This window comes from Octodon degus, unplaced genomic scaffold, assembly GCF_000260255.1.
Source record: "Octodon degus isolate 3935 unplaced genomic scaffold, OctDeg1.0 scaffold00018, whole genome shotgun sequence".
NCBI lineage: Eukaryota > Metazoa > Chordata > Mammalia > Rodentia > Octodontidae > Octodon > Octodon degus.
The window spans coordinates 20,819,873-20,834,256 of record NW_004524594.1 but is presented as its reverse complement, the minus strand read 5'-3'; the positions used below and the strand labels follow the sequence as shown (position 1 = coordinate 20,834,256).

The 14,384-nt window shown below is 52.5% G+C and overlaps 1 protein-coding gene across 6 annotated transcripts; it reads right to left on the bottom strand.

The window, feature by feature from the left end:
* Positions 1 to 907: 907 nt before the first annotated feature.
* Positions 908 to 6,971, bottom strand: Cabp2 (calcium binding protein 2). 6 transcript variants are annotated; one of them, XM_023710729.1, is made up of 7 exons: positions 6,929 to 6,971; positions 6,115 to 6,321; positions 4,152 to 4,182; positions 3,034 to 3,168; positions 2,459 to 2,568; positions 2,201 to 2,348; positions 908 to 1,041 (listed from the first exon to the last, which is right to left on the bottom strand). In XM_023710729.1, the coding sequence occupies exons 2-7, from the start codon at positions 6,274 to 6,276 to the stop codon at positions 1,016 to 1,018; spliced, it is 612 nt and encodes a 203-aa protein (XP_023566497.1). In that variant the 5' UTR covers positions 6,277 to 6,321; positions 6,929 to 6,971; the 3' UTR covers positions 908 to 1,015. The 6 variants fall into 6 exon arrangements, with proteins under 6 accessions (XP_023566497.1, XP_023566496.1, XP_023566498.1 ...); XM_023710728.1 differs by having other exon boundaries at positions 6,115 to 6,384; positions 6,929 to 6,967; XM_023710730.1 differs by lacking the exon at positions 6,929 to 6,971 and adding an exon at positions 6,840 to 6,907.
* Between the last annotated feature and the right edge of the window lie 7,413 nt (positions 6,972 to 14,384).

Genomic DNA, 14,384 nt, shown 5'->3' with positions numbered 1-14,384 from the left:
GGGCTGGTACCATCTTGTAAGCAGAGACTAGGACCTCACCAGAGGCTGCCTAGGCCTTGAGCTCTGGCTTCCTGGCCTCCAAAATAGTAGTTTCATGCTGTTTGTAGTTGACCCAGTCTAAGTTGTTTTGTTATAGCAACAGGGGTGGATTAAGACGCGGTACTTCTCGGTTTCCTCTGAAGCCTGGGGCAGGCTCTGAGGAAGTGAATGTATATGTGGATCTCCCAGGAGGCAGAGCAGAAAGGAAGGCAGAACAGCAGAAGAACCTCTGATTTCCTGCAGGGACCAATCCCAGCTTGGCTGACCTAAAGGATTGCTCAGGGCAAAGACTGCTCAGTAGAGGAGTTTCGGGATTAGGCAGAAACAGTCAGGTCCTGGTTCCCCAGTTGTGTTTGGTCAGTGGCTGGGGTCTTCCAAACCAAGGAGTGGGAACCCTGAAGCTGAGGTATCCCCAGCCCAGACTTTCCCCAGCTCACTTGGGCTGAGTTCTGGAAGGGACCTCTGAACTGTTCCTCTCCAGGCTGCTGCCGCAGTAATGTGACAGGCTGGGAAAAGCCTCCCGCCCTGCCTGGGCACTTCCTTCACCCTCTAATGCAATCTTTGAGGGGCAGGGGCAATTGTTAGGGTTGGGAGTGGGGACACGAAGGGGAAAATACATCTGGGCTCCAGAAGCAGGTTGGATTTACCCATCCTGGTGTGTCTCCTAACAGTGGCTCTGGGCTGAGCCTAGGATCTAGAGAGAACTCACGGCTCACAGGCCAGCTTATGGCTTATGGTCTGAGACATCAGACCCAGGGCTTGGTTCTTTTGGCCTCCAAGATATGTAAAATGAAAGGCAAAGCCATCTTCCCAGGTCTGCTGATGCTTTATTGTCAGAGAAACAGGAATGGGGTGAGGGGTGGAGGCAGGCAGGGATGGAGGATCCCAGCTGTATAGGATGGGATTCGGGGAACACACTCAGTTTGAAGAGGCTGTGGTCCCCGTCCAGTTGGCTGCCTCCAGCTTCTCTACAGGCTCAGCGAGACATCATTCGCACAAATTCTGCCAGGACAAAGCCAAAGTTTTGGGTCTATCTGCCGACCTTGCAGTGGGCAGGTGTGGTTCTGGGGAAGGCCTTCGGGGACATCCCCTGGAGAAGGCAGGGAGTAGGCTTCAGGATCAGGCAATTTTGTCTTAAGGACAGAAAAAGTTTTATAACTGAACCTTTCTTCCTCTTTGGTTTGCCCACTAGGAAACTCAGAAGTCAATGTTCTCTCTCTCTCTCTCTCTCTCTCTCTCTCTCTCTCTCTCTCTCTCTCTCTCTTTCTTCTTCCTGAGATACGGTCTTACGGTCTTGCTTTGTAGTACAAGCCGGCCTTGAACTCACTATGTAGCCCAGGCTGGCCTTGAACTTGCATTGATCCTCCTGCCTCAGCCTCCTGAGTGCTAGGATTACAAGTATGCACCACTGGGGCTGGTGAGATGGCTCAGTGGTCTAAAACACCTACATAGAACAAGCTTAGCAAAGCAAAGGGACCACGGTTCAATCCCCCAGCACCACATGCCAGCCAGCCCCGCCCCCTGGTGGGCTGAGCTGGCCACATACACACACACACACACACACACACACACACATAAAATTTAAAATAAAAAAAAAAACAAAAACAAACAAACAAGTATGCACCACTATGCCTGGGTGGGGAATGTTTCTACATAGTTATTTTCTTTGGCTTCCTATTACTTAATCTACGTGTGTATATGTGTGTTTTTAATACTGGGAGTTTAGTCCAGGGCCCTTTCATTGAGCTACAATCCCATTCCTTATTTCTGAGTTTAAGACAGGGTCTTGCTAAATTGCCCCACGCTGGGCTCAAGCTTTTGATCCTCTTGCCTCAGCCTCCTAGAGTGCAGGTATCTACCACCACCCCTGGCTTTTGTTTTTACTTGTGGAGAAAGAACTGAATTCCAGGTGTGCTGCCCCAAATTCCAATCCAGGTTCCATGCATTTTCTTTTGCTAAGCACCTAAGCTTGCCTGACACCCAACTTTCTTCTCTTGCATATGGTGACAGCAGAGGTCCCTTCTGGGGTTCACAGTAGTGACTACTAGGAGAGGACATGGGCATGCTTGGCACAGGATCTGGCACACAGAGATAACCCTCCTTGTGTCCTTTATCTGGTAACAACCCTCCAGGGTGTATTGCTAAATGCAGCAGGTGGTACCTTCAAAGTCGACCAGGCCATCTCCATTGAGGTCGATATCCTGCAGAATCTCATCCACCTCCCGCTGGCTGAGGCGCTCCCCCAGCAGGGCCTTGAGGGCAGCCCGAAGCTCCCCCACACTGATGCAGCCATCCCTGTTGGTGTCAAACTGTAGTGGTGTTGGATGTGGCTTGGGGTCACTGACTGAGTCAGGTATCTGCTCAGACCCTTACCACCTGGGGAGCTGCAGCCCACCCCCCCAGCCTGGGCCCTGCGCACCTCCCGAAAGGCGTCCCGAAGCTCCCTGACTCCGATCATGTCTGCCGTTTCAGCCAGCAGCTTGGGGCCCATCAGCTCCACGAAGTCTTCAAAGTCTACCTTCCCGCCACCTGGGGTCACATCCATTCACTAGAGACCCCAGCCTAGCACTTTGCCCTCTCTCTTCTGCCCACAGCTCCCCACTTCTGCCCCTTCCCTCCCCACTTCCCTCATTAATACCTGGGCCCTTCACCCCCCTCTTCCTGATGGGAATCACCCTCCAAACAAGGCATGGATGAAAAGAAAGCCACTCTTAAAGCTTTCTGGTGCTTTCCTTGATTTTCCTGAAGCGTTTGCAGGATCAAGTCTTGGGTCCAATGCTGTGTGACCTTAGACAAATGACCTCACTGCAGAAACTCACTTTCCTCATCTGTGAAGTGGGCAACATGGCCCTCACACAAGGTGGTGAGATTTTAGAGTGGCCTAGGCTCTGGGCCCTAGGGTATGGGGACAAGCTCTGCAGTCACCTCTGGGCCCCAGCCGCCAGCTTTTCTGGCCCTAGCAGAACTAGGATGGGGCAGTTCTGAGACACGTACTGATTTGCTGTGAGATCTCAATGAGCTCCATCTCCGTAGGCATGTAGCCCAGGGTCCGCATGCAGGCACCCAGCTCCCGATAGCCGATGTAGCCATCCCGGTCTCGGTCAAACTCCTGGAAGGCGACCTGCAGCTCTACCAGGCAGGGTGGGATCAGTCCTCTCCCATCCCCTAGACCCCTGCCTGCACCAGCCCATCCTCCTCCCTCTGGTCTAGTCACCCAGTAATCCCCTTCTAAACATCAGTTCCTATTTTAAGGCTTCAGGGCATTTGCACAGGCTGGTGTGTGTGTGTGTGTGTGTGTGTGTGTGTGTGTGTGTGTGTGTGTGAGAGAGAGAGAGAGAGAGAGAGAGAGAGAGAGAGAGAGAGAGACATATGTTAGGCAAAGGCTTTACCACTAAACTACACCTAGCCATATGTTAGGCAAAGGCTTTACCACTAAACTACACCTAGCCTTTCCATGCTGTTTTTAAGTTTTTTCTTTCAACAGACATTTAAGGAGGATTTGCTATGAGCTAGACTGTGCTCTGAGGACATGACAGTGAATGAAAAAAAGGAAGAAGGAAGGAAAGGAGAGAGGGAGGAGGGAGGGAGGAAGGAAGGGAAGAAGGAAGGAAGACAAATCCTTGACCTCATGGAGGCCACACTCTGGAACACTCTCCCCTCCTCTTTGGCTCTATGTCACCTACTCAAGGAAGCCTTCCCTGAACATTTGTTCTCTGCCGGCTTGTTCGCTCTTTTCCTTGTGAGGCCTTGGTACTGTTTGTACTTGCAGCCCATGTGTTGCTGACTGTCCCAGAGAGCTCAGGCCAGATTGGCCCAGTTTGCCGCACTTTCCTGTGCTCAGTGTAGGGCCAGGCCCAGAGCAGACACACACAAACTGCAGCTGGATGGATGCTTATGAAAGAGGCCCTTGCCCCTCCTGGCAGAGGAGACCAAGGAGCTGATGGCTGCAGATAGAAGGTCTGCTGCCCCTCCCTGCGCTGTCCCATCCCCTCTGCCTATCCTCTACAACATTCTTCTTGCTCTATTTCCTCCTACAGATCACTGCAGCCCCTTCCCCATGCTCCATCCTGTGGCTTCCATCCTAAGCCCCAGGCACTCCTCAAACTCTTTACCTTCAATCTCCTCAGGTCGCAGGTCCCGATCCTAGGGGACAGAGAAGGGTTAGGAGTTCCCTGGACCACCCAGGCCCCACCGCACCATTCACACTGGGCCTAGGTCTACCTGCTCACTGGCCAGGGCCTCTTGGGTGCCCCCTTCCATGCCACCAGCCTAGGCTGCCCTCAGGGCCTCCATGCCCCCTGCTCCCCTCTTTTGGGTAACTCTTTGCCCAAAGTGGGTAGGTGTGGGGGTCTGGCAGAACCTCAGATGTGGCCTGCAAGTACTGTAAGTCTCAGTGTTCTCTCTCTGACCCTTGAGTGATCACACTGTCTCGTTTGCCCCTACCATTGGATTGGTGTGCCCCTGCTCTTTGGGTCCCCTCCATCCTCTCCCTTCTGTTCAAGGAGTGGCAAAGTGAAGGGTTAAGGCTGTGGGCTAGGGGGTGAGTGGCTGTACATACGAGCTGGGTGGCGGCGATGCTGGGCCGAAGGAAGATGCAGGCTGGCCCCACCAGGCTACCAAGCACCGAGTAGCCCTGGGCGCCCCCCTCCTCCTTGGGACGGGGACCAGCACTGCTGCAGGAGCCCCCTCCAGGGGAACCGGGCCACTGCCAGGGGTCCTGTGGCAGAGCCAGCTATGAGCTGGGTAATGGCCTGAAGCCCCTCCTTGCCCCTCCCCAGCCAGCCATCTGCTCTCTGGAACACAGGACAGGGCTGTGAGGAAGGGGCTTGAGGTACACAGGACCCTCACCTGTCAATAATGTATACTGGAAGGGTTTATCCCCTAACTACTCAGTTGGGCAGACAGGCACAGAAAAGATGAGAGACTTGGTCACAGTGACTGAGGAATCCAGTGGTTGGGTAAGACCTGGCTTTCAGTGCTATCCAGTCAAGGCTGGCTAGCAAAGAACCAGGCCTGGAGGGATGGACAGTGGGGACCTGGTGGGCTTAGCAGGGGAAGACCAGCCATCTGTGTGAGCCATGCCCAGGCTTGGTCTGCGTCTGGGGTTCCCAGAAAAAAGTCTCACTTGAGGACAATGAACAATCAACCCCTCCAATCCAGAGGCCATGCCTACCTCCAATGCCAGCCCAGCCCTAGCAGGACTCTGCCCACCCGATTTCCTGGCCCTGGCTGCTCCCCCTTCACCCTCCTACCTTGGGCCCCCGGTGCCGGGGCCGCTTGGCACAGTTCCCCATAGGCTCCTGAACCATGCCAGGCCTGGATTCCTGGTGCAGTGGATGCTGCCTGGCCCCAGCAGCTCCCAGTGAGAGCCTGGGAGCACTGCTGGGGATTTTCCTAGGGTTTTGTGGGGAAGATTGGGGGCGGGTGGTCAGGCGGGGGGCCCTGGGCCCAGTGTGGAATGGGTCCTAATCAGGGATTATCTCTGAGCATCTCCGCTGTTAAGGGGGGCCACTTGGGGCCCAAGGCCCCATGGAAGGCGGTCTCCCCATGCTTTCTTCTGAGGGTCTCCTCTGCTGTACCCTTCTCCCCTCAAACCTACTCCTAATCTCTCAATCAAGGGAGATTTTGTTTCTTCAGAAGCAGGCCAGGGCCTAGAAGGAGGAGGCAAGAACTTGGGGGTGGGAGTGGGAGGGCTAGGCCTCTTGCCCTATGGAACAGTAGTGAGTCTGGTGGTGATGAGCTTAGCAGACCCTTCCCCTTAGCCTTTCTACGAGTGGAGACCCCTTTCAGGATCCCGGATCCCTTCCTAGAATGCACCCAACCTGCTTGCCTTGGCACCCTGGCCTGGATCAGCCTGCTACCCTTGCACCAGGAGCTGAAGGTGGCTGCCTATAGGGTGCTATAGATGACAGCTCAGTAAGCACCAAGGTAAGAAGGGGCTCAACCTGGCCTCTGCTGACCCACAGACTAACCCCTTGAACCATGCGTGTTCCCTGTGTCCCCTCATGCACATGGCCCTCATCTGTCCTACAGGGGACCCTGAGATGCCCTTATGGCCACCTCCATCCCCCTTACCTGCCCATAAGCTGCTTGCACCTGAGCTTCGAGCTCCTGGAGAAGTGCCCGCCGGCTGGCTGCTGGGCTGGTGGGGGTCTGGCTGGGACCTGGAGCCCCTGTAGAGGGGCTGGGGTCCCCAGGGGGGATGCTGCTGTCTGCTGGGCCCTGTGGCAGGGCCATGGACACAAGGGCTTGGTACCTCCTTCTGGTTTGCTTTGTCTTGTCCTGTGGGCAGGTGGCTCAGTGGGCAGCAGTGGCTGTGGCTCTCCAGGGTCCTTCCTCGGTGGCCTACCAGAGCACTGAGTCCCTGAAATGTCCTATTTGCCCCACTGTCCCTCACAGGCCTGTTAGCTTGCATAGCCTCCCTGAAATTTCCCTTTTCTCCCCTGATGTGCCCCTTCAGCTCTGACCTCGGGGCACCTGCTGGCTGTCACCTCCTCCTCCCCATGTCTAGCCTCATCTCTCTGGCTGAGTCCCTAGACTGACCTCCCCAAAACATGGCTGACTCACATTCTCTCATCCCTCCCATTATCTCTGCCTCAGTCGTGCAGTGTCTCTGTACCACTTTCTCACCTTAGTCTGTTTTTACAACTTTGCTCTTTCTTCCCTCCCCACATTCTCCCTCACAGGATAACCCCAAGATTCTGGAAAGGCAGGTCACCTCCTTCCTGCCCCTACCCAGAACCCTCTGTTCTCCCCACCTCCCTGCCTCCTGCCAGTGACCCACACCTGGGCCTGCCGACCTGCAACCTCTTGCTTCCTCAGGGTGGAGGTGGCTGGGCAGCTCCTGCTGGCCTCCTGTGTCCCCTTGTCATGCCCCCAGCCCACTCACCACCCAGCCGCCTCTCCTCGACTTCCAGAATGAGGTCAGTTGTCCTGCCTGGCCCTGCTCAGGGCCTCTCATGATTTATTCACTTGCCCCCTGCACTGGCCTTTGTCCCAGGGAACCAGATCCCACCAGATGTCTGCCACCTGAGCTGGTGGCTCTGCTCCTCTTGGCCTCTTGTGGCCACCCATTCATGTATTCCCTGAGCCAACATCTGAAGTGTGCAGGGAACCAGCACTGGGGCCACATGACAGACCCTGCCTCCCAAAGGACCTGTTCTCAGGCACATCTAATTCAGAAAAGGCCACTAGGCAGTCTCAGTGTACTTAGCAGGCACAAACCCAGGCACTGAGGAGGTATGGTGGAGGGGGTGTGGAGAAGGGGCAACACTAGGCTAGTGGTGGCAAACTTTTTAGAGCTTTCAGTAACAGCTCACTGTAGCATTCATGCCATAGGTTCGCCACCACCGCTAGGCATTGCCCACCCATGTTTAACCTGAGTCTCATGCTGGTGAGAGCTGAGGTTCAGGACAGAGATCAGTTTTAAACTTGAGTGCGTCAGGTGCAGTGCTTGGTGGGTAAAAGCCCTCAACAGGGAGGAACTGGTAGCCTCTGTGGAGAGTATGAATGGCGAGAGGCCAGAGATTATTTCAGAGGGGCTAAATCTTTAGCCAAAATTTGTCAAGCCCTGCTCTGTGCCCTCCCAGCTGCTGAGAGCCAGTCCCAGCTTCTGGAACCCTCCATTTGGTAGGAACAGCAGTCAGCAAAGCAGAATTATAGTAGATGAGGAAGTGAGGAAATGGTCCTCAGGCTGTCTACAGGAGACCTTACTGTGACTGGGTCTGAGAGTGTGACTGGAGTGGCTGAGGAAAGTGACAGGGTTGGTTCTGCAAGGAGAAGGAACAGCCTTCATGGAGCCTGGAGGCAGGGTTGAGATCTGAGGACAAGCTGGGACAAAGATGAGAACGGATGCTGGCCAGGAGGTCAAGGGTGGGACTAGCTCATTTTGATCATTCACCATGACTTAGCACATTCAGTTTCCTTTAGCTTTGTACCTGGAGACCAGGCCTGCACCAGTGTCCTATGCAGCAGCAACCCTAAAACATTCTTCACAGACAAAGTTCACCCGTTTTCTTTCTTCTTTTTTTGAGACAGGGTCTCACTGTGTAGTTCAGGCTGGCCTTGAATTCACTGGGTAGCTTAGGCTGGCCTTGAACTTGTGGAATCCTCCTGCCTTAGCCTTCCAAGTGCTGGGATTATAGGCATGTGTCACCATGCTCGGCTAGTTCTCCTGTTTTCTACAAGTGATCTTTCTTTTTGTAGAAAGATCCTGCAGGGCTGGGTTTCCCAGGCACTCTCTGTGTGACCAAAGTAATGAATTTTATCTCTCTGAGCCTCAGTTGTTTTATCTGGAAAATGGGGGTTGACCTAATATCTGCCTCTAGGAAGGTAAGCAATGTGTGTTCCAAAGTACAATCTGAAGCAGTTGGTATTATAACTGGTTAGAGGACAGTGAGTAAGAGTTCTCAATGGTAGGGGGGATTGGGGGAAGCTCTGTGTCTATTGGAGGAGAAAGCATGGCTTGGAAATCCCTCTTGTCTTATGTACAATGAGCAGAGTACCAGAGCATTCATCGCAATGACCTCAAGTTGCACAGCCTGATTTAACTAAACTGGTTCCTAGCTCTAGTGTTTAGGACAGGTAGACCAATGGTTTGATGATTGGTAGATAGATGGATGGATGATGGATGAATGGTTGGATGGATGGACAGATGGATGGAAGGACAACTTGCTGGACAGGTGGTTGGATGGATAGGAAGGTAGAGGGGAAATTGGATGGCTGGATAGCTGTCTGATAGGCTAAACGGTTGGTAAATGGATGGATGTGTAATTTCAGAGATACATGGTTGGTTGGGTGAATAGATGGATGTGTGAAAATATGGCTGGTGGAAGATGACCCAATGGGTTAAGAGGTACATAGACGTTTTGATTGATTAGTGTTTCAGTGTTGGGTGGAAGAATAAATGGGTTGACAGACAAATAGTAGGGCAGAAGTGGATAGATGGCTAGGTGGATTATTGTATGTGGTCTTATATTCTTCAATAAGAGACTCTTTGGTAGAGCTATATCTTACCTTTTCAATGTCTCGGAACATGACTATTAATTCATTGCCTGACACTAACTGAAGTCCGAACTGCAATTCATTTGATAACAAAAATGGTGGCTTGTTCTCTACCTTGTTCCCCACAAAACAAACCCTAAGCTTGGTACCTGGTAAGCACCATACAGAATCATGTTGAGACAGATTTCATATCCACCAGAGTAGCAAAGAAAAAGATGGACAATAACATCTTGGTGGTGATGGGGAGAAATTAAAACTGTCCTATGTCAATGGTGGGGTTCTCAAATGATGTGGCTGCTGTGGGTGTGGCACGAAAGTAAGGGGCCACATGACCCAACAAGTTCTCTTCTAGGTTAGGACTCAAGGAAAAAGATCAGTCCACAGCAAAACTTTTACATAAATATCCCTGGAAGCATTATACTTGGTGTTTGTTTGTTTGTTTGTTTGTTTGTTTGTTTTCCTGGTACCAGGGATTGAACTCAGGACCTTGTACTTGCCAGGCAAGCTCTTATTCTACTGAGCTATCTCCCCGGCCCCTATATACTTAGTTGCCAGAGTGAAACAACCCAAGTATCCATTGAAGAATGCATGAGCAAAAATGCTATCTCTGCACAAAGGAATATTTTTCAGCCATGAAAAGAAACAAAGTACTGACATATGCCACTACCTGAATGAACCCTAAAAATGTGACAATGGAAAGATGCCAGACACTAAAGAACAAATACTCTCTTTTGGGTCCTCCTTTCTAAGATGACGAAAAAAAGAAGGAACAACGGTCGTGCCAAAAAGGGCCGCGGTCACGGGCAGCCTATTCGCTGCACGAACTGCGCCCAGTGAGTACCCAAGGATAAGGCCATTAAGAAGTTTGTCATTCGGAACATAGTGGAGGCCGCCGCCATCAGGGACATTTCCGAAGCGAGTGTCTTCGATGGTTATGTGCTTCCCAAGCTGTATGTGAAGCTGCATTATTGTGTGAGTTGTGCCATTCACAGCAAAGTGGTCAGAAATCGATCTCGTGAAGCCCGTAAGGACCGAACTCCTCCACCCCGATTTAGACCTGCTGGTGCTGCCCCACGACCTCCACCAAAGCCCATGTAAGGGGAGCTGGGGCTTAATGGACTGAAGAAAACTCTTGAGAAAGAAATAATAAGTTGAATGTTATACTTTAAAAAAAAGAATAAAGACTGCATGATTCCATTCATATGACACGTCCACAGTAGGCAAATCCATGGAGACAGAAAGGAGATTAGTGGTTGCCAGAGAATGGGGGAAGGGTAGGTGCTAAGAGGAATGGGGCTACTTTTTTTTTTTTTCTTTCATTTTATGTATTTGGTACAGGGTCTCACTATGCAGCTTGGTCTCGTCGTGACCCTCCTGTTTTCAGCCTCCCCAGCACTGGGATTACAGGTGCGCGCCACCACACCTGGACTTGGCCGAGGGCTCAGTGCGCTGGCACAGCACGTGGGGTCAGGGATTGAACCCTGGTCCCTGTGCTTGCCGAAGCAGGCATTTAGTCTGCTGAGCTATCTCGCTGGAATGGGGCTACTTTTTAGGCACGACGAAAATGTTCTAGAATTAGTCAGTGGTGACAACTGCATAACACTGAAGATACTAAAATCCACAGAATGTACAGTGTGCACAAAGGTGAATTTTACATGATAACAAGGTTGCTTATATATGTATTTAAAACTCACCAAAGACAGGTGCTCACACACACACACACACACACACACACACACACACACACACACACAGAAGCTGGATTTGGGAATAGACAGAGTGAGGTTCTTGGCTTGCCTGCCTGAGGTAACAATGTCTCAAAGACCCAGAGGAGAAGGAGAAAGGCTCCAGGACTGTGGTAAAGGCAGCTCCTTAAAACACAGTAGCAGAGTGCCCCACCTTTGTGTTACTGTAACAAGCACCTGAAATAAATGAGCCTAGAAAAGGCAAAGAGTGAGTTGGGCTCATGGATTCAGTCCATGGTCGCTTGGCCCTGGAGCCTCTGAGCTTGAGGTGAGCAGAGCACTGTGGCAGGAGCACACGGTGGAGGAGACTGCTCCCCTCGTGGCAGCAGGCCCGGCGAACAACCAGAGAGGGAGAGGCTGTTGTCTCCACACAGCCCCGTCAAGGACATGCTCGCTTGCAGTGGCTAACTTCCTCCCGCCAGACTCTCCCTCCTAAAGGTCCCAGTGGCATCACTGGCTGCTGGAGGACACTTATCCAAACAGCGGCACCTGCTTCTCAGACCCATGAGACTTCGGCACAAAGACAGGGCATGTGTGCTCTGGCCTAGAGCAGCTGAGGGGACCTCTCTGAGCCTTGGTGTCCTTTCCTGCATAATGGGAGCAAGACTGCCTCCCTCCCAGGCTTGGGGTGTGGGAGATGAAATGAGATCATTTATGTGAAAGCTCTTTGTAAGCAGCTCCACGCCGGGCAGATGTTCCTCCAGCTGTGAGTCAGGGATGAGAGCCCAGCTCTGGCACCATCTCCTCCACCCCCTCCCAGCCCCAGGGAGCCCTGAGCTCAAATGCAAGGAGGGGATGGAAAACACTCCCCAAAGCTGAGCCCTGGCTGCTGTGTGTGCTCCTGATTACAGTGGCATCCTGAGTCCCCAGATTTGGGGCATCAGGGCATCTCCTCTTTCTTGTGACTCTGCTTAGATACCCTTTAGGAGCACCCAGGAAGACAATCAGGAGAACTGAGCTGGGAATCCCTGGGGTTCTGGGGGACCCTAGCACTGTGGCCTGAGCATCTTTCTATTCACCTGCATCCCACGTCCAGCCTGTATGTGGAGCTGCAGACCCTCAGACTCAGGGAAGACATGGTTTGCAGGATACACAGGGGAAGGAAGCTTTTCTTTAACCTTCCCAAGCTCTTTAGTAAGGACAAGTGCCTGTAACAACAACAGCAACAAAACAACACAACCATGAGCGAGAGAAAGAAGCGTCAAGCAGTGGCTCAGAATTCCACACACACCGTACCTTCAACAAGAAACGAGAGATTTGTAGGGGAGCGTGAGACAAACAAAAACCATTTGGAGGTGTCCAGAGGGTGGGGAGCTCTGGGATGATAAATAACGTGGCAGGAAACTAATGAAGTAAAATTTATCTGTGGATTCCTCTGGCCTAAGAGTCTAGATTTGTCACCAATACAGTACTTTTTTTTTTTTTTCCAGAACCAGGGAGTGAACTCAGTCCCTTGTGCTTACCAGGCAAGCACTTATTCTACTGAGCCACAATACAGGAAAATTTATATATTGCCTTTATATATTGGAGTCTCAAGGAAGTAGCTTATGTCAAGTCTTCAATAAGTCTTCCCTGGACCCTAAGTCCCTGCTATTACTATCATGGAGGCAAGATGTGTAAATAGATATATTTACTGACATTGCATTCATTCATGCAACAAATCTTCTTGAGCACCTAGCGTGTGCTGGTACGGGAACTTAGCAATGGCAGGAGCTCAGTCTTGGCCTCCACCACGAGGAGCTGTGTACTGGTGTTTTACATAGCTAATGTGTGGGTAACTCTTAAACCAAAGCCACTGCCCTGAAGGCAGGGAGCACCAGGTGCTGTGTCCTGCCCCCCAACCTTCAGAACCTGCTGGGTCCTGCCCCTCAACCCTCAGAACCTCTTTGGTCATAATCTGCCACACCAAGCTTCATGACTTGGCAAATTCCTGGAGCGACAGGGTGGAGCAGAATAGTACTAATACTGTAAGATCTCTGGTCACCTCCCCACTTCCTGCTGCGATTCCACCCACCTTTGCCATGGAATAGGATTTGCACTGTTGGGGGTGGGGGTGGGGGCGAGCGGGGTCCACCTGGTCTGATCCGCAGCCTACCTCCCTGGGTCCTGCAGCCAGACTGTGGGTCTTCTTTCATCATTCTCTATGTCTCTCCAAATGTCACCCTATACCGTTGTCTACTTCCCCTCCCAAGGTATGACCCCGACCCTGGCTTCTGCAGATGGACAAGAGGACAGGGAGGACTCCTTTGTGCCAATCTCTGAACCTGGGGTTGGAAGGAGGAGGCGGGGCCTCGGTGGAGGGGCGGGGCTATAGTTTCATCTGGGGGCGGGACCAGGACCTGTCTTCAGGAGCCTACAGTTTTAGGCTTCTCGCAGGAGCATCCTCAAGCGATCTGACTCTTCTTTTGCTGTGGCATTGTGCAGTTACTTCTCTCGTCCCCTTCCCTCTCCAAGGCCCAGTTGGGCCATATTTTCTACTTGTTCTCCACGCTTCCCTCCCTTCCTCAGGAGGCATCCAGGCCAGGATTTTTGTCCTGCCTGCATGTGCTCTTCTCACGCTCCCAACCCTTGTCCTAGTGAGGCTGGGTCTCTCTCTGCTGTCTCTGTCGCTGTTCTCTCCTTCCCACGCAGGGGCTGTGAGACCATGCACATGATGCTGGCGACCAGGGCCAGAGCTGGAAGGTGGAGGCGGTGACCATGGAACCCGTGGGACAGGGTCCACTGAAGGCCTCCTGTGTTAGTGAATGTACCCCGTCTGGGGAATGAGTCAGACCTCAGAGGGCTGTGAGTAGGGCAGTGTCATCCAGGTTCAGCACCCCTCATGGAGCCACATTCCCCAACTGTTCGGGCAGCTCCCCAAATTCCAGGATGGAGACCTCAACCTGTACTGGTCCAAAGCCATCCTGCACAAGCTGGGCTGCTCTTTTGTTGAATCCTGAAACCAGAAATACCCCTGCCAGGTGCCTGGCAGGAGTTTTGGGGGCTGGGCTGTTGCACCTTTAGTCAACAAAGTCTTCCTGGGCTGGAGGACAGGCCAGGTGTCCCAGAGGAAGGGGCAGGGCCAGGTTCCAGTAGGGTCATGGGATGTTGCAGAATCCCACACAGGTAGGGCTGTACAGCTCTGACAGATTTGTGCACCATTCCCTAGATGACAGCTCAGAGCACCCTCCTCCTCTCATCTTTGCCTTACTGTTCCCAGGGGAGCGGTTGGCTCCCCTTCACTTGGGTGGAAATGGTACAAAGAGCAAGAAGTGACTCCTGCTGAGCAGGCTATTGCTGCATCCTGACCTGGGCCTGGACTCCATACTCCCCTCCTTCTTCCTTCCCCCCAGCAGGGTTCACAAGACTATCAGACTTGTCTTGGTTCACGGGCCTGGTGCCACCACTCCATGCTGGCCCTGTGCTGGGAACTTGGATAACAAATGAACACATCTAACCACCCCTGGACTGAAGCTGAAGCTCAGGGACATTAAACAACTTGTCGGAGGCCACATGTATGTGGCTGGGCTGGGATTGAAACTTAGGTCTGTGTGACTGCCCTGCCAAGCCTCTCTCTCTCTCTCTCTCTCTCTCTCTCTCTCTCTCTCTCTCTCTCTC